The sequence below is a fragment of the Hemiscyllium ocellatum genome, chromosome 30, assembly GCF_020745735.1.
Source record: "Hemiscyllium ocellatum isolate sHemOce1 chromosome 30, sHemOce1.pat.X.cur, whole genome shotgun sequence".
In the NCBI taxonomy this organism is placed as follows: Eukaryota; Metazoa; Chordata; class Chondrichthyes; order Orectolobiformes; family Hemiscylliidae; genus Hemiscyllium; species Hemiscyllium ocellatum.
Genome location: NC_083430.1, coordinates 39,421,915 through 39,445,820, shown reverse-complemented (window position 1 = coordinate 39,445,820; position 23,906 = coordinate 39,421,915). Strand labels below are relative to the sequence as shown.

Here is a 23,906-nt window from a genome sequence, read left to right as displayed (position 1 = left end):
TCTCTTTCAAACTGCAGACTGAACTCGACCATATTATGATCGCTGCTTCCTAAGTGTTCCTGTAATTTAAGATTTTTTATAAAGTCTGGTTCATTACATAGCACTAGGTCCAGAATAGCCTGCTTCCTTGTGGGCTCCATGACAAGCTGTTCCAAAAAGCCATCCTATAAGCATTCCATGAATTCCCTTTCTTTGGATCCACTGGCAACATTATTTATCCAGTCCACCTGCATATTGAAGTCTCCCATGATCACCGTGACCTTGCCTTTCTGACATGCCTTCTCTATTTCCCGGTACATATTGCATCCCTGGTCCTGACCACTGTTAGGAGGTCTGTACGTAACTCCCATTATGGTTTTTTTGCCTTTGTGGTTCCTCAATTCCACCCACACAGACTCCACATCATCCGATGCTATGTCATTCAGTGCCATAGATTTAATTTTGTTCTTAACTAACAAGGCAACCCCAGCTCCTCTGCCCACCTCCTTGTCTTTTCGATAAGTTGAAAATCCTTGGATGTTTAACTGCCAGTCCTGACCCCCCTGTAACCACGTCTCTGTGATGCCTACCACATCATAATCATTCATGATGATCTGTGCCATTAGTTCATCTGCTTTGTTACAAATGCTACGAGCATTCAGGTAAAGTGCCTCAATGCTAACTTTCTTATCATTAGAGATATTGGAAGTCATAAGATGTCCTAAATTATCCTTTCTTTTTGCTGCATTCCCAGTCTGCCTCAAGTTTAAATCCGCCTGGACACATGCTATCCTGCTGCTTATCTTTCCATTTAACTCCATACTCTCTGTCGCTTTCACTTTCCCTTCCCCCCAACTCAGAAGTTTAAAGTCCTACTGACCAGCTTATTTATCCTCTTTGCTAGAACATTGGTACCTGATTGGTTCAGGTGGATACCGTCCCAACGGTACAGATCCCCTCGGTTCCAAAACTGATGCCAATTCCCCATGAAGTGGAATCCCTCTTTCCCACACCAATCCCTTAGCCACATGTTTACTTCCCTAATTTTCTTATCCCTACGCCAATCTGGAGTACTATAGACAATATTGATCTCCTTATTGAAGGGAGGATACAAATGTGTTGGAAACAGTTCAGAGAAGATTTACTAATCTAAAACATGAAATATACAGGTTGTCTTTTGACGAGAATCTAGAACTAGGATTTACTGTTTAAGCAAAGAGACTGTCCATCTTATTACAGAGATGAGAATTAATTTCTTAGTTTTATCAGTGTTTGGAACTCTCTTCCTCAAAAGCTGGTGGTGCAGAGTCTTTAAATATTTTTAAAGCAGAGGCAGATAGATTCTTTATAAGCAAGAAAGTGAAAGGTGATGGAGGTAAACGTATTGAGATCATCTCATGATCACCTTGAATGGTGAAAAAGCCTGAGGATGCAGATAGCCTATTGCTACTCATAATTTTTATGTTCAAACACTTTTGAGCTGTGCTTGATCAATTGTGCACACTACTGTCATGTGCACTAATGGTGAAAGGAGTGAATGTTTAAGGTGGTGGATGGAGTTTCAATCAACTGGGCTGCTAAAGCATAATTAGAACTCATTCACCAATCAGGTAGAGAGGATCCCATCATACTCTCATGCTGGGACAGTGAGTAATTTTGAGCAGTTAGACAGAGTTCTAATTGGTAGTGGGTTGAAGGGATATGGAGAGAAGGCAGGAAAATGGGTGTGAGGAGCATATCAGTTACGATCAAATGGCAGAGCAAACTCAATGGGCTGAATGGCCTAAATCTGCTCCTATATTTTATGAACTTATGAATCACAGAATCTGCAACTCCTGCTCTGCTCTCATAGTGAAAATATTTCTACATCTGTATTTTTGGTCATCAGGAAAGATTTAAAAGGCATATAAGGGGCAACTTTTTCATGCAGAGGGTGTGTGGAATGAGTTGCCAGAAGATGTAGTAGAGGCTGGGACAATTACAACATTTAAAAGACATCTGGGAGGGTATATGAATAGGAAGGGTTGAGAGGGATATGGGCCAAGTGCTGGAAAATGGGACTGGATTAATTTAGGATATCTGGTCGGCATGGACGAGTTAGACTGAAACGTCTATACATCTCTATGACCACATGACTACATGTAGATGTTTTCAAAGAGCAGAGGATCATCGGGGTTACTGGTCCAATCATCCTGTATACTTCAAGATGGAGTTCCAGTATGACCAATACATTTGTTTCCAAGTGTTAATCAGGTTTTTTTTAAAACTGAATTTTGTTTCTGGGAATTAACTGAAGAAAATAATATTGGCATCAGGTGCAAAAATCATATGAGAAGGGTCTGAGGAGGACAAATTGTGATAATTTATTATTTGGCCTCAGTTTTGAACTGCACACCAGAAAATGTTATTATGCCCCTTTTATGCTGCAACTCTATAGAGGCCTGGTTAGACCACACTTGGAATATTGTGTTCATTTCAGGTCGCCTCATCATAGGGAAGATGTGTAAGTTTTAGAGAGAGTGCAGAGGAGATTTACCAGGATGCTGCCTGGACTGAAGGGCATGTCTTATGAAGAACGATTGAGGGGGCTAGAATGACGAAAGATAAGAGGTGACTTGATAGAGGTTTCTAAGATGTTGAAAGGCATAGAAAGAGTGGATTGCCAGGGACTTTTTCACATGGTGGAAATGTGTATCACAAGGGTCTGTAACTTAAAGGTAATGGCAGAAGGTTTAGGGGGAGATGTCAGAGATCGATTCTTTACAGAGTAGTGGGTGTGTGGAATGCACTATTGTAGTAGAGTAGTGCAACTGTACTGCAGTTGTGGTAGAGTCAGATACATTAGGGACATTTAAGTGATTCTTGGATAGGCACATGGAAGATAGTACAATGAAGGGTATGTAGATGAGTCTGATCTTAGAGTAGAATGAAAGACTAACACAACATCGAGGGCCAAAGGGAATGTACTGTGCTGTTATGTTCTATGTTCCTGTACAGTGGCACCTACTCAGTGGGATCTATGATGACATATCACCACATCCACATACCAGCAAAACTGATTAAAATAGGCTGCATGGTGGAGTTTCATTACGTGAACTATATATAGAACAGAGGCCAATAAATGGCAATAATTAGAATAACATCAGTACAATGGGCAGGTCAAAGTCTTCCCGTGTTATACCACGCTATAACCCTCCCCTTTAAACATTAACGTCGCCTTTAATTCCCTGGCGGTGACATGTCCTGCTTTTTGAAACGTACTCCGGTAGAAAATAGGTCCACGGCTAAATGGTAACATTTCCAACATTAAGCAAGCCAGTACCGATGACCAACAGGATTCCTGTGTTCTGATCATCGGTGTTTACAATTCGTGATTTCTTGTTAACTTAAAACATTAAATGGTACCCTCGCAGTGATACCAGCGGTAGCGTGGAGGTGGTGAAGCGGTCGCGGAGACGCTGTCCATCAGGCCGCCGGTATCTCGGTGAATAAGAAACCGATCCCGGGAGATCAGAGCAGCGGGGTTTAGACCATGACCATTTACCGGAAAGGGGATGGGAGACCAAGGAATAAACGGGGCGACGGCCTCAACTGAACGCGGAATTTACCCTTTGACCCTGAGCCGGAGACGTTGCCACTCCCCATTGGTTGGGCCCGCTGCCAATTAGATGGTGACCTGCGTCCGATTGGTCCCGCGCAGCCAATGGGCGGGTTCAGATGAGGGTCAAAGGACAAAAGGAAATAGAAAGGAATCGGAGAGAGCGCGGGACGTGCTGAAGATGTTCAAGATCAGGAGAGGGATCACTGTTTAATTAAAACTGGAAGCCGTACATGTAAGACAGTAATTAATAAATCCATTGAGAAGCTGAGGAGAAACCTATTTACCCAAGACGTGGCTAGAAAGGAAAACTTGCTGCCAAGGAGTTATTAAGATGCATAGAATGGTTGTATCCAAAAGGAAGATAGATAATCATGCGAGGGAGGAAAGGAATAGAAGGTAACAGCAAAATAAAGATGGGTGGAAGGAGATGTGTGTGAAGATGGGCTGAATCACCTGCTTCGTAGTATGGCGAACTGACCTCTACATCACTGAGGTCAGATGCCAACTCTCTGACACGTCCTCCTACCGTCCCCTCAATTATGACCCCGCCTCTGGTCACCAAGCTATCGTCTCCCAAATCATCATCGACTTCATCACGTTGGGAAATCTCCTGCCCACAGCCTCCAACCTGATAGAAACAGGCAATGCGGGGTCGGGGAACTATCTCCTACCAAAATCCATAAACTCAACTGCCCTGGTTGACCCATTGTTTCTGCCTGCTCCTGCTCCACCAAGCTCATCTTCTCCTACCTTGCCTCTGTTCTTTCCCCTTTGGTCCAAAAACTCCCTACCTACATTTGTGATACAACCCATGCCCTCTTCCAAAACTTTCAGTTCCCTGCCCCCAACACATCATCTTCACTATAGCCTATTACAGGCCCATTACACCTGTATCACCCACACGTAGGGCTGAAAGGCCCTCCATTTCTTCCTCTTCCATAGGCTCAACCATTCCTCCTCCACTGACACACTCAGTTGCTTGACAGAACTGGTCCTCACCCTCAACAATTTTTCCTTTGAGTCCTCCCACTTCCTACAATCCAAAGGGGTGGCTGTGGACACCCACACGGACCTGAGCCATGCCTGCCTCTTTGTAGGATTTGTGGAACAGTCCCTCTTCTACAACTACACTGGCACCATTCCTCCTTCTTCCTCTGCTTTATTGACGACTGCGTCAGTGCTGCCTCATGCTCCTGTGAGGAGCTTGAGCCGTTCGTCAACTTTGCCAACATTTCCAACTCACCCGGACCATTTCTGACATCTCTATCGCTTTCCTGGACCTCTCTGTCTCCATTTCTGGAAACCAACTCACTACTGATATCCATTTCAAACCCACTAATTCTCACAGCTACCTTGACTACATCTCCTCTCACCCACCCTCCTACAAAAATGCCATCCCATGCTCTCCACTGCATCTGCTGCCAGAATGAGGCATTCTGCTCCAGCAAAACCCAAATATCCTCCTCCTTTAGGGACCGTAGATTCTTCTCTTCGGTAATTAGGATGCCCTCAACCATGTCTCCTGTAATTCTGCGCTCAAAACCCCTTCCCCCAACAGCAATAGGTGTAGAGACCCCTCAATCCTCACGTACCACCCCACCAACCTCCAAATTCAACATATCATCCTTTGACATTTCTGGCACCTACAACCAGACCCCATCATCAAAAAGATATTTCCTTTCCCACCCCTGTCTGCTTTCCATAGGGACCATTCACTCCATAACTCCCTCATCAACTCTACACTCCTGTCAATGTCTCCAACACACTGGTACCTTTCCCTGCAACTGCAAGAGGTGCAACACCTGCCCCTACATCTCCCCTCTGTCCAAGGCCTCAAATAATCCTTCCAGATCTGGCAGAGATTTACCTGCACTTATCCAACCTGATATATTGTATTCACTGCTCCCGATGTGGTCTTCTCTATGTCAAGGAGATCAAATGCAGACTTGGGGACTAGTTCATGGAGCATCTGCGATCTGAATGCACAAATCAACCTGACCTTCTGGTTGCCATCCATTTTAATTCCCCCAGTGACATGTCCATCCTTGGCCCCTCATCTGGCACAGTGAGGCCAAATGGAAGATGGAGGCATGTCACATGATATTTCTCCTGGGGAGCTTATAACCCAATGGCCTCAATATTGACTTCACCGGCTTTAAAGTCCCTTAACCCCAAGATTTATCCCACGTCCAGCCCTCTCCCTCCTCCTCACCTCCCTGACCTGACCTTACCTGTCCTCTCGTCTTACTCACCTATCCACTCCACCCTTCCCACTGACCAATCACTATACAATCACTATAACTCCATACCTGCATCCACCTATCACCATCCCACCTATCCTTCCCCAACGACCCTGACACCCCATTTACTTCAGGCCTCCGCTCGCCAGTCCTGATGAAGGGTTTCGGCCTGAAATATTAATGCTCCTGCTCTGCAGATGCTGTCTGACCTGCTGTGCTTTTCCAACTTCTCATCTGTTGAGTGGCTTCCAGCATCTGCAGTCCTTACTGTCTCCAAAGTCATAGTTGAAGGAGGTTGAAAAAAATATAGCTTTGCCTGATTTTAAGAACTGTCCAACTTATCCCCATAATCTTGCAAAATAATGCTCATGAAGTGTTACTAATGTTATTCCCATTGCCTTTTGGAAGTTGTAATAAAATCTCCCTCCAATATCCTTTTGGATAGTGCATTCCAGATCTTCATAACTGTCTGTGGGGTGAAGAAAATCTTCTGATATCTCTCTCTTCTTAGTCTTTGACTTTTTTTTCAATCTTTGATTTCTTGTTGCAGAGTTACTTGCCAGAGAAAGCTGTTACTCCCCGGTGCTCACCAAAGTATCTCGTAATTTTGAATGCTTCTATTAAATGCCCCCTTAATTATCTCTGATCCAAGGAGACTATCCCTGTTTTTCCAAACTCTCTGCATATATGAAGTCCCATATCCCTAATATTCTGCTAAAACTGGTCCTGTTCAAAGCTGCCTTGATGAAAAGTGGTCATCAGAATACCTAGCATTCTTTCTAATATAAATGTATTGGTGCTTAATTCATTTCATTCTGTTGTACAGTTGAATGAATGGAGAACTCGAAAGGGAAAACTACAAAGTTGCTGAGTTTCTTTCACACAACAGGGTTTTGCTTTGACCTTGTTACTGACTGCAAGAACCCAGGAGGCATTGATAAAAACTAGTGGAACATGTGATTCTCCGGTGCTTTATTATTAATTCCTCTCCCAATTTATAGAATACTATCAGATCTGTGTCTGCTCTGAAGCATCCAACTTTTGACAATGTCTTGGATCCAGGAGGCAGAGCTGAATCCTGTAGAAAGGCTTTGTGCATCCATTTTGAAGGTAAATATACTTATTTATCTTTTAAGGGTAGGTAAATTTGGTAATAATGAATTATTATGGGGAAAACCTGTTGAAAAGGACATTTTAGTTTTCGTCAGTAAACTTTAAGTTGCAACTCATTCACACACTGCTTTAGTCCTTTCTGCTCAACTTGATGGTTACTGACCAAGCTGACCATGAGACGTTGTGTTCATTTTATTCAGAACCTTAGATTAGATTTTGAGCAGCCTAACCCTTATTGAAAAACACTGCCTAAAACATAGTGTACTTGCTCTGGATTTCTGCTTCCAGCTTTGCTTAGCATGCCTCCCTGTATGTAACAGAGAATATACTCCTTATGTTATCTTTCACATTAACAGGAAACAAATGCTTGTCTACATTCTTGGTTCCAGATACTATTTTTTTAGGATGTGAGGAGATATTGTTGTTTTATACAGGTTATAAACTTAATCAAATTCTGCAGTGCACACACAGTGTAAACATAGATATTCCCAGTTGACTTTATAGGATACATATTGTATTTGCACACTCAATAGTGCACTGATGTGTGTGATATTTTCCATTTTTACCCTTCTTCACCAGGCTGTACTAGATTTGCTGCTCTGTTGCCTTTCAATTTCATTTGATCCTGCAGTTCAATACTATGGAGAGTGGAATACGAATGCAGTGGGCAGTGTACCTACGCTGGTAGATAAGCTGCATTTTTAGCTGATGAACTCCAGCAGTATTGATTACACAATGGGAGTAGGGGAGCCCTGTCTGTCAATAACACATGCCTAAATGATATTTTGATAGAATGGTGGGTCATGTCCTTTTACTTAAGCTTGGGGTCAGTAGAATCAGAAGAGTTTATATAAACAAAAACCTTAGCTGGTTGTTTCAATATTCTGGAGCTCAGTGATTGGTTTAGTTGACAGAAACCAATGATTTATTTCCTGTCTGAATAATTAGTCTTTGTTTAGTAAGGATTTCTAAGAGCATGTAATCCTTTTATGCAGGTTGGTCCAATGCCTGAGCATGTGGCGTTCATCATGGATGGGAATCGACGCTATGCACAGAAATGTCGAGTGGAGAGAGAGCAGGGTCATTCTCAAGGCTTTGAGAAACTGGCAGAGGTATTCAGCCAAATCAGCATTGCATTCTTAATGTTAATTTCCTTTCTTTGTTGAAACATCAAATAATTTTTTTTATTTTCTAGACCAGTGGCAGTGATGTATCGAAAGGAATTTGTGTGAAATCAAAATTTGGGAGCGTTGAACGCCTCTGCCTTTTGAGAGTTTGCCTGCAACAGGAAGGGCAACTAAAACCTTGTGAAAATTATTTGTAGGAAAAAATTAAGCTCGGCTTCAATAAATGAAGTGACAGGAACTCAATGCTCACACACAAACCTAAGTTTACAACTGCTAGTATTTGAATACCGTTTACCTGAATCTAAAAGACTCTGAAAGTTGTGAGGAGTTGAAATCCAAGACAACCTCTGTAGAGTTAGAGAATTTACAGTGTAGAAGGAGACCATTTGACCTTATCATGTCTGTAGCACCTCCCAAAAGAGCTATCCAGTTAGATCCATTCTCCAGTTCTACCTCCATAGCCCTTTGAATTCATCACTTTCAAATATGTATCCGGTTGTCTTTTGAAATCTCATATGGAATCTGCCTCCACCACTCTCCCATGCAGCATGTTCCAAATCCTAACAATTTCTCTTGCTGACAGTCTTGAGATTGATTCCTAATTACTGACAAACCAATTACTGGAAACAGAATATCCTTCTTTGTCAAAATGGTTCATCATGCTGAACCTCAATGAGATCACCTCTTGATTTTCTCTGCTCCAAGGAGAATAAGCTCAATTTCTCCAGTCTTTCTTTGCCTCTTAAATCTCTCATTCCTGTTGAAATTTCCTTTCCACTCACTCCAGGCTTTAATATCTTTCCTTTAAATAAGCTGCCCTGAATGCATTCAGTACTTCAAATGTGGTCTGACCAGTGATTTGTAGAGGTATAGCATCACTTTCTTGCTTTTGTATTCAATACTTCTATTAATGAACCCAAGGATCCCATAAGCCACCTTATCAACTGTTTCAACTTGCCCTGGCCACCTTCTAGGAATTATGCAATTGAACCCCTGAGGTCTCTCTGCTCCTTAAATTATACCTTTGAGTCTGCGTTGTCTGTCTGTGTTTCTTCTACCCAAGTGCATTACCTCATTTCTCTGCATTGAAATTCGTCTGCCAATTTGGCCAGCTTGTCAATGTCTCTCTGAAGTTGCTCAGCTTCAACCTCACAGTTCACTATTCTCACTGGCTTAGTATCATCTGCAAATTTAGAAATTTTGCCATCATCATTCCCTTCAAATCATTTATATTGTTAAGACACAGGAGTGAACCCCTCTGCCAAACACCCAGAAAAGCTCACCTTGTCTTGTAATCTGTTAAAGTATGAGTGACATAGAACTCCCAAATTCTAGTACTTAAAGAAAATAATATCAGTTTATTCTGTAACTCTAAAAGTGAACATTAAACAACACCTATTCACAACTCTAAGCCCCCTTTTCTCTTAACTGCTTATTACCTGCATCCAACTCTATAACAATATACTTTTCCAATAAACACTTATTAAAATTACATCAACTTAATTTCAAAACCATAAAGTGGCTGTCGTCTCCAGTGTCTGTCTTCTTTCGGCTGAAAATCTTCCTGGGTTGTCATCTTTCTTTTACTGCAAAGGTGTTTTGCATGAAAAGGTACCTTTCATCGTGTTTCGATGGCAGTTACTCTGTCAATGGTAGTTATTCTGTCTGACTTCCAAAATGCTTGCTTTTTAATACCCCCAACACTGGATTGTCTCATTGGTTCCATGTTGGCAAAAACAATAAATTCAAACTCAATTGGTTATTAGTATCCTGGGGCATAATTTAAACTGATTGCTGTTTTGACAATTCAAATTTAACCAACCAGCTTGAGTATCTATTTCACAGCCAAATGTTACATACTTTCAATTTCCCGTACACTGAGACTGCTAGTTAGTCATATGACAGGCCCTTGTAAGCTCTCAGTGTAAATCAGCATTCACTGTCTCTTAAAGGTACAGTACACACCTTCAACTTCGTAACAATATGAATCGGAAAAAGCTAGGAACCCAACACCGCTCCTTGAAGAATACAACTTTCAACTCATCGTCAGTCTGAATAAAGCTCATCCATACACACCCTATGTTTTCTATCTTTTGGACACTTCTAATCTCTGCTGCCAAGGACCTATCCATTCAAAATATTTCTAATTTGCTAACCAACCTACCATGAGGCATCATATCAAATGTTTTCTGAAAGTCCAATTGTATAACATACCTAGTATTATCCTCCTCCAGTGCCAGGTCAGACGTAACCTGCCCTTGACAAAGCCATGTTGACTGTCAAGTATTAACTATGTTTTCTCTACATACATATTGACTTTGTCCTGTAATATGACCTCCATCAGTTTTCTTTCCCACTATTTACATCACATTGACAGGTTTGCAGTTTCTCGGGTTATCCTTTGCCCCTTTCTTAAGCAATCGTGTCTCATTTGCAATCTTTCAGTCTCTAGGGACTAATCTTGTGTTCAGAAGGCCTAGAAAATTTCTATCAACAGCCCTGCAATTTTCTCCTTTACCCTTCGCAGCAAACTAGGATGTATCCCATTTGGACCTGGCAACTTCTCTACCTGGAGCGCTGCCAGCCCTTGCTTCTTTATCTATTACTGTACTGCTCAGGTGCTCAACATGCATGTTTTCAATTAGGTGATTGTCACCATTTTCAAAATGGAAAAGACAAGCAAAGTACTCATTTAGTACCTCTGCTATACTCTTTGCTTCAGTGAACAGCATACCCTGCTTTTCCTTATGTGCCCCACTCTATCCTTCAGTAATCTTTTAACAGGTTTGAATTGCATTTTACTTTTTCTTTTATCACAGCCTGCCCCTCCTTTCTTCATTCTTCCTCAGCCTTCCTTAATCTGGCCTTAGCCTCTCTCCTGCATTTGAGATATCTTTCCTGAATTCTATTGCTATTAATATTCTGGTATGCATTGTATGCTTCCCTCTCCTTCCTTATTTTCTCATCGCTATTCTTAGTCATTCAAGATACTCTAGCTTTGGAAAACCTCATTTATTTCTCGTGTGCTTACACCCTATTCGTCTTTCTTTTGAAATTCTCTAATTTTTCATCCACTTTTTTATCTACTGAAATATGCTTCCAGTCAACTTGCTTAAGTTTAACTTTTAAAGCCCTAAAATTTTCCCGTTTCCAGGCTGGAATCTTGATAACTGACCGATTTTTATCCTTTTACAATTTAATATTGAACTACATTATCTTATGATTGTTATTTCCCAAATATCCCCCCAGTCTGACATTCCGCACTTTGCCTGTCTCATTTCCAAAATGTACTCTTTCAGAAAGTTCTCCTGCACACCTTAGAGGAATGTTTCCTCTTCATTGCCCCACACTTTATCTTTTTCCCAGTCTATCCTAAGATAATTGAAATCACCAACTATCACAACCTTACTTCCGAAAACTTTCATAATCTGCCTACAAGTCCTCTCTTCTACTTCCTCCTCACTATTTGGAAGTCTAAAATAAATACCTAACAAGGTCACAGCTCCCTTCCTGTTTCTCACGTCCGATCATATAAATGCTAATTCAGGAACTGCATCTTGTTCAAGGGCAATGAGACTATCTTTAATCAAGACTGCTGCACATCCTTTTTTACCTACCCTCATAAAAGCCTCATAACCCAGGCTGGTAAGTATGCACTCCTGTTCTGGCTTGAGTCACGCTTCTGTCAATGCTGCTATCATATCCCCTAACAGCAATTTCTGCTCCCAGTCCCCACGTTATTTTTCACGATTCTTTGTGCACTTACATACATAAAATTTAATCCTGCCCTTATCTTTCTCTTGGAAGGCAATCATTTCTTTGTTCACTGTCACTAAATCCTTCCCTCATTTCTTTTTCCCCATTCCCCATCTCTTTTGCCTTCTCTGGTACTTCCAAAACTAGGCCCATTAGCTAATCCACCCCCACAACACTATTTACTCTGTCAATCAAATTAGTTCCATTTCTGCTCAGATGAAGCCCATCTCTTCTAAACTGCTTTTTCCTTCCGCAAAAGTGAGCACAATGTCCCACAAATCTAAAAGTCCCTCCCTTCTACACTGACCCCCAAGTCACACAATTTCTTCTCTGATCTACCCAAACCCGGAGTAAGAAGGGTAGAAAGACCACAAAGCATGGGAATGAGGAGTTCCGGGAATCAAGGTTATCAATTGAGATGAGATCTCTGTGAGCTGTAATGCGGAAGTGACAAGGTTTGATTTTTTTTTGCAGACCCTTCGCTGGTGTTTGAACCTGAATATCCGAGAAGTGACTGTTTATGCCTTCAGTATTGAGAATTTCAAGCGCTCCAAAGAGGAAGTGGATGGACTGATGGAACTTGCACGCCAGAAATTCACGAGACTCCTCGAGGAACAGTAGGCTTTTGAAAAATTGCACTGATGTTAAATACATACACCAAGTCTAATAATAGGTCCCTGCTGTGTTACTCCATCACAATGACTATTAACTTCACAATCAAAGCTGGAGTATCTGGGTTATTTCATCATCTTTCCGACAATGTCTTGTGGCTGACTCCAGGCACTTCTCTCCATGTACACAATCTCCCTCTTGCCTGACCAGAGGTATAAGGACTGAGGAAAGGTGTAAGTTGTTGGGGCAATGGCATCCAACAACAATGACCCTGACTCATTTTTGATGTGACATGAACTCACCCAACCCAGCCGGGAGGGCTGCAGTTCACAGACTGCATTGGTATCTAGGTTAGAGGATGGAAATCAGCCAGGGTTCCTTCTCTTCATGGACTCTGAGAAGGAGAAATGAGAATTTTCATTCCCAACTACTGCCCAATGGACTTCCCATTTCATTCCTGAATCCTGTTGGTATCCATGAACAGTTGGTTCTGCTATAATGTGTATTTCTTCAAAACAATTTGGCACTAACATGATTGTAGAATTTAGACCTTTTTTTTAATACCTGTATTGTCTATAATGCGATTCCAGCCCCATTAGTTTAAATGGCGTGGCTATTGTGTGACTTTCTTATAATGTGACATCACATGAGAATGGAACTGTCATATTATGTCAAAACTGACTGTATGTCATAACAATACTGTAAATAGCACTGAAGTGAAGAGGTATGGACTGCATCGTCTCCAATACACAAAATATCAGATACAGATTTCTCATTTTAATTTAGAGTGACAAATGCTATAGATTTTAGGGGTAGTAGTAGGCCATTCAGCCCCTCAAGCCAGCTGCACAATGCAATATAGCTGTTAAGATTATAATCTCAAATCCACATTCCCATCCATCCTTCACAACCTTGCAACCACTTAACAAGAATGTCTACCTCTGCCTTAAAAATATTCATGGACTCTGCTTCCATCATTTTTTCAGGAAGGGAATTCCAAGATTTCCAACCCTCAGAATTTTGCCTCATCTGTGACCCCTGATGTTTAAACAGTGACCTCTAATTCTATATTCTCCTGTAAGGAAACACCCTTTCTATGCATCATGTCAAGACCCTTCAGGATTTTAAATGCTTGAGTTAAGGCACCTTTTCTAAACTCCAGCAGACAAAAGCCTGCCCAATCTTTTTTTCATAATTCAAACCACCCATCTTTTATATTAGTTTAGTGAATCTTCTTTGAACTATCTCCAGTGCATTTACATACTTCCTTTGAAACAAAGTGACTGTTACTGTGCATGATACACCAGACATGGTCTCACCAGTGCCCTATATAACTGAAGTATAACTTTACTACTTTTGTGTTCCATTCCCCTTATGTTAAATGATAACATTCTATTGATTTTGTCATGAGCAAATTTGGGAACCATACCTGCCATCTATTCCTGTAAGTATTTTAATCAACTTGTTCATCTACCCCTACACCATCAGCAATGTATTTTCCACAATAACAATTGATATAGCATCTTATCAGAAGCCTTCTGGAAATATAGGTACAGTACATCATTGGTTCCTTTTTATCTACAACATGTGTTAACTGACTCAAACAACTCCAATAGATTGGTCAAATGTAATGTCCCTTTCACAAACCCTGATGGTCTTTGCTTAATTACCTTGAACCTAACAAAGTGTGCTTCTATAAAGCCTTTAATCATAGCTTCCAATATTTTCCCTCTGACTGATGTTAAGATAGCTGGGTCTGTAGTTTCCCACTTTGTCTCCCTCTATTTTTGAATAAAGGAGTTACATTTGCTGTTTTCCAATGTTATGGGATCATCCCTAAATCGGGAGTGTTTTGGAAAATTAAACCAATGCATATTGCACTAGCCACTTTGTTTACAGCCCTAGTATGAAATTTGTCATGTCCCAGGCACATGTCAACCCCAGCAACTTACTGTCTATCACTTCTCTGGTAGTGGTAATTTTTCAAGTTTCTCCTCTTCTGTTTCCTGATTTATCATGCCTTTGGGATGTTGCTGATATGCTCTATGGTGAAAACAAGTAACATAACCTGTTCAATTCATTTATCATTTCCTTATTTTCCATTATTAATTCTCCAGTCTTACTCTCTATAGGATTAACATTCACATTCTTTTCTAAATATTTATAGAAAATCTTAACTATCTGTATTTACATTTCTGGCTAGCTTTTTGTACTCCTTTTCCCTTTCATTAATTTTTTGGTAATTCTTTGCTGTTTTTGGATTCAGTCTAATCTTCTGATCTGCTGCCTGTCTTTACATGATTATGTGCATTTTCTTTCAGTTTGATACTGTCTTTCTAATTACCCATGGATGTTGGATTCATCCCTTAGAAATGTTTCTACTAATTGGAATGCATCAATTCTGTGTATTCTTAAATATTCCCTTAAAAGTCTGTCACCATGCCACTGGTGACCTATTTTGTAACCTGATTTGCCAATTCACTTTAGCAAGTTTTAATCATACCCTCGTAGTTTCCCTTATGTGGATTTGAAAAAGCCTCAAACTCCTCTCTCTTTCAAACTGAATGTAAGATTTAATTCTTTTATAGTTGTTTTTACCTAGGGGTGCCATCACTATGATTATTAATTCATTTTTCTGTGCAGCCTATCTAGCACAGCTTGCTATCTGGTCAGCCCCAGAACAAGATGTTCCAAGAAATGATCCTAAAAATATTCGATAAACTCGTCATCTGGGCTGTTTTTGCTGATTTTCCAGCCAATATGTATATTAAAATCTCTCACTATAATCACTGTTTTTCTGATAGGTCACGTTTATTCTTTTTCTAATGCTCTTCTGTGCCATGTGGTAGAGTTAGGAATCTATACACCACTTCCAAAAGACTTCTTGCCTTTTGTATCGTTTCTACCAAACCTTATACACATCTCGGTTTTCTGAACTTGAGTCATGCACTTCTTGTGCAAATATCATCATTAACTAACAGACTACCCCTCCAATTTTTCCTACTCTCCTTTCCTTCCTAAATGCCTATACCTAACAAGATTCAGGTCCAAATCCATGTCATCCCGCAGCAAATCGCATCCAAAAAACCTCATGTTGCAACTGTAGCACATCATCTGTCCTGTCATCCTTAATGTGTTCTAATTAACTATTTAATTGTTTTAATTTTATATTTTGTTTTTAATTAATTTTAATTAATTAAATTTAATTATATTTAATTTTGTGCTTTTATATATTTTATTAACCTTACCACCAGTTCTGGTATAATGGTGCACTATAGAAATAGAATAAACCTGACCACTTACTGGATATTCAACAAATAATTAACTGTTGCTCCGAGTAAAGTGATAATGGCCAGGTAATCTGATATGGATTAAGGTCTACCTTTTGGTCGGACAGTTGGATAACTCTGCTAATTATATTCAAAATAATACCATGAAGCTTTATGTTCATCAGAGAGGGCAGTTGGGGTCTCTAATGTCTCATCCAAAATTGACACCTCTGTACTTTCATGCTTAAATTCTGGAGTTGGTCATGAACCCCGAATCTTCTGACTCCAATCAGTGCTACCAGCTGAGCTGCCATAGTCTTGGACACAGTGGTGGCATCATCTGGATTAAAATGATTGCATTGTGATTTCTACTTTATACGTTGAGTATAAATTTGCCCAAAACAGTGGTGGTATTCTTTTTTAAGTAAATGCTTTTATTTTGAATTTCCCAGAGAGAATTTAAAGAAACATGGTGTTTGCATCAGAGTCTTGGGAAACTTGACTCTGCTACCTGTTGATATCCAAGAGTTGATTGCCCAGGCAGTGCTGGCAACACAGAGTTACAACAAGTAAGATATTCTACTGCACTGTGTGTCTGCCTGTATGCCTGTCTCCGTGTTTGTGCGTCCGGTTGTCAGGAGTGGATGAATGTCTCTAACACTTGGTCTGATTAAATGGGCACCCTCTTTCCTCATCATTTGCATCTGGTTCTCAATGTTGTTCCGTTTATCCGTTCCACTTCATTGCAGGTGTTTTCTGAATGTTTGCTTCGCCTATACCTCTCGGCATGAGATCACCAGTGCAGTTCGTGAGATGGCTTTGGGAGTTGAAGAAGGGTTACTGAAACCCAGGTAGTATTGCCTCTTTACACGTACTGATACAGGTCTGATCAACCTCAAGCTTTCAGAAAACTGATTAATTAGTATCACACGTGGGAGGGGACTAGCTAGTGTCTTGTTCTTTAAAATTTGTATCATAGGGCTAGTTGTTCCATTACACAGCATTAAAATGAGCTCTCCTCTTTCAGTGACCTTTCGGAGTCTCTGCTGGGCAAGTGCCTATACTCTAGCAGCTCCCCAGACCCAGACCTACTGATCCGCACATCTGGAGAGGTGCGGCTCAGTGACTTCTTGCTCTGGCAGGTGAGGACTTGACATTGAGCTGTTACTTTAAGTGTTGTCCATAAAATGCACTCCATCAATTGTACCATTTCACAAATTTATTAATATAATTAATTATAATTAGTATAGTTTAGCAATTGGGTATATCAACCCTTTATCTAATGGTGTAAAATTTATATCCACATGACAGTGAGGCTGGTGTTTAAGAATAATGTGTTATCATGAACTGTGGCAACATAAATGTTATTGAGCAAGTTTGCTCGATCTCCGCGTGAGAACTCCATGTCCTGGAACTGAATGTCCAGCCGTGAGGAAGTGTTTCAGTGCAGTCTGAAACTTTGTAGGAGGAGGAGATGTTAAATACTGACCCCGGTGCATGAACTGATTTAGACAAAATGTGAACAGCGACACTCAATACATACCAGTCCCGTGTTTAGTTTGTTGAAATAGTTTTATAAAATCATTTTGTTTTAAACGATATTTAGGATCTGGGCTGTTTTGCATGTGGATGAGTGAGACTGGTTAAGCTGGAGGAAAGCTTTTTAATAGAACTGAACAAAATCGTTATAACAGCAGGAGACCACTTAACAACCTCAAGCCAGTTCTGTCCTTCTTTGAGATCACAACTGATGTATGATCTAACTCCAAATGCCTACTTTTGCCAAGTTTACCTTAACAGCTTTGGTTAATAAAATTCTATCAATTTCAGGTTTAAAATTAATAATTGACTACTGCATCTGCAAGTTCCAAACTATCCTTAGAAATATTTTCTAGCTGCTCTATACTCCAATCAATGCAAGGAAAACTATGACCACATCATCCCTCTATTATTCAACTTCCAAGAATACAAATCCAGTTAGGGTAATTGCTCCATTTACTATAGCTTCTAAAGTCCAAATATCAAAATTCTGAATTTATGCTGCATCTCTACCAAGTCAGTTATATTTTTGATTAGATGTGGTGCCCAAACAGAACACAGATGTGAAGTATTTTGTACTTTTTATATTGTAGTATGTCTTTTAGCCTATGTTTTCCAGTCTTCTAACTATAAAGGCCAACACACCATATGCCCTTTTTATTATTCTGTATACATATCATGCCATTTTAATGATCTTTGTAGATGGAAACCTGTCTCTCTTTCAACCTTCTGTCTTTTCTAGCTTTTCACCATGTAGGAAGCATTGTAACTGAACCTTTTCAGGCCCAAAATGAGTGACTTCACACTTGCCTACATTGAACTCAGTTTGACATAGTTTTGCCCATTCACTTAATCTGTTAATATTTCCATAGCATTTTTACGTTTTCATTCTGTATCACTTATGGCGATGCCTACCTTTGTCACCAGCACAACTGGATTTGTGGCTCTCCAACACATGTTTAAGAATGAATACATTAAGTTAATAATCTGATGTATTTTCCTCACTATCCTCCTCCAATCCCTGGTAAGATCTGCTCCCACACCATGTTCCATTCTAACTTGACTCAACCAGCATGTTCAATTGCTGTGTTTTATCTATGTCACATTATACCAGTTACAGTGTCTGCCTGTCATACCTACTCTGTGTCTCCTGCCATTCAGTAAATTTCTTACTTAAATATTTTTTCTTCAGTTCCGAGACCTTCAACTTTGGCTGACAGTATCTCACGAGAGACTTTATCAAATGCTTTCAGGGTGTCAATATAACTAACATCCACTGGCAGTTTCTGTTCACAATTTTAATCACCTCTTCAAAAACAAATTCAGAAGGAGATCCAAGATGGCGGCGACTCAGCAAGTCTGAGTCTACAGAGCCCTTCCCAAAACCTGGGTAAAGTGGGTTTCCTGTCCCCACCACACTTGCCAAACCACCCAAAAAATTTCTTTAATCTTAATTAGCTGCTGAATATTATATTTAAATAGTCTAATACTGAGTGGATAATGAGTAAATCAAAGGGACCCCGCAGCTCTCAGAAAACAAAGACCCCTCCCCCACCCTCCTCTCCTCTGGCTGCAGCTGATGTAAAAACAGGCCTTATAGAGATGATTGCTAGGCTGGAATCGACACTCGTCAATTTCATCGCAGAATCCCGACAGCGATGGAATGCATTCGAAGAAAAGCTGCAGAAACAGAATCAAATCATGGAAGAGCTGCAGGGCCGAGTGGAGGGGGTGGAACTAAAGGCCACGACCTCCGAGGCTGCAGCTCAAACAGCTGCAGAACAGGTGAGAGCTCTGGAGCAGAGAGTCAGGGCCTTTGAAATTTACATCGATGATATTGACAACAGAAATCGGAGAAAGAATATTCGGCTGCTGGGCCTTCAAGAGCAAGAAGGGAAAGAACAGTTAGTAGCATTTCTGGAGCGATGGCTGCCGCAGATTTTAAACCTGGGGGCTGAAACTGACCGGGTAAGGGTGGAGTGGGCCTACCGGGTCGCAGTACGCGGATCTGGCACAAACCAGCGCCCACGCCCGGTCCTGTTCCGGCTGCAGAGTTATAGGGAGAGGCAGATACTCCTGGATGCCTCCAGAAAGCTTGGAAAGGATCCTAAAGCTATGATTCATGAAGGATCCAAGATTATGTTATTTCAGGACTTCTCCCCGGCTTTGGCACGAAGAAGGAAGGCGTTTGATGAGGTGAAGAAATGTTTAAGGGACTTAGATATTCAATACACCTTACGCTACCCAGCGACGTTATGCTTTACCCACGAAGGATCCGAGTATAATTTTAGATCATCGGAAGAGGCCAAGAAACTTTTAGACTCGGTTAAATAAATCGTAAGAGACAATTTATGTTGGCTTGCCTCTCCCACACTCCGTGGGGAGAAATGGTTACTTTATTCTACTTTACTTTTGCCTCTGGGAGCGGGGTTGTCTTCCTTGCTATGTTATTATACTTAACTGTAATCTGTTGGAGTTGTAATTTTATAGTTATGTGTGTTTGTACGTGGCATTGATGCTATTAGATATACTCAGGTATGGGTGGGGTGGGGTGGGGGTGCGGCGCTCACTGTTAACTCTAGCTCGGTATTATATCTAAATCCTATTAAGGAGCGCCCGGGTCGAGGGTGGGACACTGTTTGGGAGAGGATATGGTGGAACGTTGGAAAGGTAGTAAGGCCCCCTGAGAACAAGGGGGAAGATCTCCATTCAAACATGTTTAATTTTTTTTTTGTTTGTTCTTATTGTTTGGAAATAGCTTCCTTTTAATCATACTGTTATGAGTGTATTAGAGAACATTTTCTCTTATTTGAAGGATGTAAGCGACTCAACTATACACTCTGGATGATTGTGGATTAGTTGAATTTTGATGATTATATATTTAAGATCTATTTTTATATTAATGTTTGTGCTTGAAAATTCTGCTTATTTTTGTAAATTTGTCAAAATGTTAAATTCCCAATAAAAAATCTATAAAAAAAAACAAATTCAATCATGTTCATCAAGCATGAGCTACCTTTCACAAATCCGTGCTAGCTCCCTCTGATTAACTGAAAACTTTCAAGGTGCTTAGTAATTCCATCAATATTTTATATAATACAGTAATTTCCCAGCAATGGATATCAGGTTAACTGGTTTATCATTTCCTAGCTTTCCCATGTTTACTTCTTACATTGATGAGAACCAGTGTAATTTTCCAATCTTACATGGTTCCTGAATTGTGAGAATTTTGGGAGATTGCAGTTGGGGCAGCTTCAATGTTCTCACGATTTTTTCCAAAACCCTGCTTGGAAACTAATTGGCTTTGCAAATTTGTCACATCTTAATTTGATACTTTGCTTATATTAATGTTTCTGTATCCCAGTCCATGATGCTTCCTACCCTGGGATGTTCCATGTGATATCTTTTTCCTCTACTGCAAATGTGTAAATATACAGCTAGACATTAACGTCCAAAAGGCAAAACACATGAACATTTAACATGTATGTGTCCTAGATATGTTGATTTGTCTTTCTCTATGGGTTGAAATGTGCAATGTAGTCCGAAATTAAACTGAGTAGAAAGTCGAATTTTTATTCTGCATCAGATGGACCTCATACACATTAAAGACCTTAAATCAGTCATTTATTTTCAGTGTTATTTCTGCAAACATGTCTGCCATTTTCACAAAGCAAGAATCCACAAAGAGGAATGATAAATTGTCCTTTGTTATTCGTTTCTGAAACTTTGGTCATTTTAAGGGATGTTCCCTCTGGGTCACCAGGATAACGCCGCTCCTTATTCAGTAAAAATGCAAACAGAAGTGTAGACTGTAGAAATCAAACTCATGCTAGTGCAACCTCTGAACTATCTAATCCTGTTGTCTTGTATTATTTCATATGCTTTCTATTCATATTGTTTTTCACTACCTTGGTCATTGTCTCTGTGTTTTTGATAAATGATCATTGTTGACCTTTGCAGACCTCTCATTCATGCTTAGTGTTCCAGCCGGTACTGTGGCCAGAGTACTCTTTCTGGAATCTCTGTCAAGCCATCTTGCAGTATCAAGTCAATCATGCTGCCCTTCAGGTGAGTCTGTGGAAACTTGCAGCAGGTGTGTCAGGAATGTGGCAATTTGGTACTAGGTTTATGTCAGGTTTGGAGGGGAAGGAGTAGCATTCTCGATCTATTTTCCCATTCCAGAGTCTGTGCAGAGGGAGAGTTGCTCATTGGAATAGCCTGGGCTGGGGTGGGATGCTGGGCAGGCTGTTGGGATGAGGGTCGAAGTGTGTGGTGCTGGAAAAGCACAGCAGGTCAGGCAGCATCCAAGGGGTGGGAGAATTGACGTTTCGGGCATGAGCCCTTCATCTGGCAACAGGCTGTCATTTTTATAGTAATTGCAACATTAGATCATTATATGAGCTTAGGAGCAGATTAGACCAACAAATATGAAGAAATATTAAATATTATATGACCTGTGTTCTGTCCTTTGCATGTAAACTTAAAAGTTAGCTTTTTATTTTACAGAAGGCGAAATTGTTGCACGAGGCAGCATGTCAGCGTCAACAGGTGGAGGCCGATCTTGCCTGTGTGCTGGAGCAGATGAGCACACTGGGGGAAACAGAAGGCACAGAGTGCAAACAGGAACTGATCTTAAAGTACAGCAGAGAACGAGAGGAGAGAGTCTCCAACTTCCTGCAAAGGCTAGAGAACAAGCGGAGAAAATTCCTCACTGACCTGGTGCAGGGTTCTTCACCATTTCTACATGTTTAGGGGACAAGGGCTATAAAGTTCAGACAGCAGGGTGAGAATCCATCACGTGAACAAGTGATAACTCTGTTGAGGGTATTTTGTCTAATTGGATATCACTAATTGAGACTGCTCCACTGCCTGTTAAATTCAGCAAGTGAGTGCTGAATTCAGGGTCTCTTTGTTTTCACAGTTCCGGTATGCTAGGTTTCTCATTCTGACATGAGCTGCCTGTTACGTTCTGCTGTCTCAGGATGTATATGCCAGGAAGGGAAAGTGATGTGTTGGCAGCCTTGGGTGGCATTACAGTCTGCTCATGTTTCATTGTTATACCTTGCATAATTTTATGAAAATTGATGTCCACTAATATTAGGATTGATTTTATATTTGTATTGTGAAATCTCTGGGCCAAATGTGTATCATTTAGTGATTGCGATCTTCTCTGCTGATGTGGTGCTAAAGATAAAACACGGTAGCATTCTGACCCTCTGTGAAGGAACTTTAACCTCCAAATGTATGTTTCTGACTGCGACCTACTGCTGGCACTTTGAGACTCTATTCTGTCTGGGGCAGCAGCCTGATTGCCACAAGCAGCACTCTGTGACACTAACCAGCATTCCATTGCCTTGCTTCTTGTCTGAGTCACTATTCATTGACCACAGATTGCTGTGCATGTATCACAAGATTGAGGTTAGCTCATCCTGTCCCTGCCATAGTTGAATGATCTGAGACATCGTTTGGATTCCGAAATTTGGAACAGACAAGTGAAAAAAAAGATGGTTATTGAACTATTACTAACAGCCGAAACTATTGAGAGAAAAGGGTGCCAAGGAAGCATATGGATTAACTCTTCAATAATATGTGGAACTTGAGACTTTGAATATGGAAATCGTTTGAAACAAGTCCCAGTGGAAGTGTACGGGCAAAGTATTTCTGCAGACCCCTTCTCCTAGTTATATACAAGCCCTGTATATGATTATTTTTCAGGTGAAGATTTTTTTCCTGTTCATACAGACAAAGAATCAGTTTAGGGAAATGGAGCATCATTGAATCCAGCTGCAAAGTTGCCTTTGCCTTCAGTGTCTCTGTCTAATCACGGTTCTGAGCCTCATCTGATTATTAAAAAACAGCACTTTGTAAGAGGTTTGAATGGCTGCGGTGTATGATTTATATTTGATTTTGCTAGATAATAAGCACACATAGTAATATGGACTAGATACTTCGGAAGGATGTATGTGTGCATTCTAATTTCCCCACTCTGAGGGTATGAAAGTACTGGTCTGTGTAAATTTCCTCAGCCGCTGCCATTACCATCCCTGCATATGTTCTGTTCTACTGACAGGACAAACCCAGCAGAGGTGGTGGCACAGTGAGGGAGTTGCCCTGGGAGTCCTCAACATTGAGGAACCTATGTAGTCACATGGCTTCAGATTAAACATGGACAAGGAAACCTCCTGCTGATTACTACATACTGTCCTCCCTCATCTGATGAATCAGTACTCCTTCATGTTAAACAACACCTTGAGGAAGTACTGAGGGTGGCACGGGTGCAAAATGTACTCTGGGTGGGGTATTTCAATCTCTACCACGAAGAGTGGCTCAGCAGCAGCATTACTGATTGAGCTGGTCCGATCCGAAAGATGTTTGTAGGAGTCATACTTGGCACATTGGAAGACAGTTGTGGTTGTTGGAGATCAGTCATCTCAGCTCCAGGACATCTCTGCATATGTTCCTCAGGTTAGTGGTGTAGGCCCAATCATTTTCAACTGCATCATCAATGATCTTCCCTCCATCATAAGTTCAGAAATAGGTATGTCCGTTCAACATCATTCGTTACTCCTCAGATAAAGGAGCAATCCATGTTTAAATGCAACAAGATCTGGACAAATCCAGGCTTGCACTGACAAGTGGAAAGTAACATTCACACTACATAAATGCCAGG

The 23,906-nt window shown here is 40.8% G+C and overlaps 1 protein-coding gene across 2 annotated transcripts; it reads left to right on the top strand.

Moving 5' to 3' along the window:
- The first annotated feature begins 3,424 nt into the window (after positions 1-3,424).
- Positions 3,425-23,102, top strand: dhdds (dehydrodolichyl diphosphate synthase). 2 transcript variants are annotated; one of them, XM_060847227.1, is made up of 9 exons: positions 3,425-3,812; positions 6,822-6,930; positions 7,929-8,045; positions 12,291-12,433; positions 16,150-16,266; positions 16,447-16,548; positions 16,725-16,839; positions 21,197-21,304; positions 21,743-23,102. In XM_060847227.1, exons 2-9 carry the CDS (start codon positions 6,868-6,870, stop codon positions 21,986-21,988), a joined length of 1,011 nt encoding a protein of 336 aa, XP_060703210.1. In that variant the 5' UTR covers positions 3,425-3,812; positions 6,822-6,867; the 3' UTR covers positions 21,989-23,102. The 2 variants fall into 2 exon arrangements, with proteins under 2 accessions (XP_060703210.1, XP_060703211.1); XM_060847228.1 differs by lacking the exon at positions 3,425-3,812 and adding an exon at positions 3,830-3,976.
- Positions 23,103-23,906: the final 804 nt, after the last annotated feature.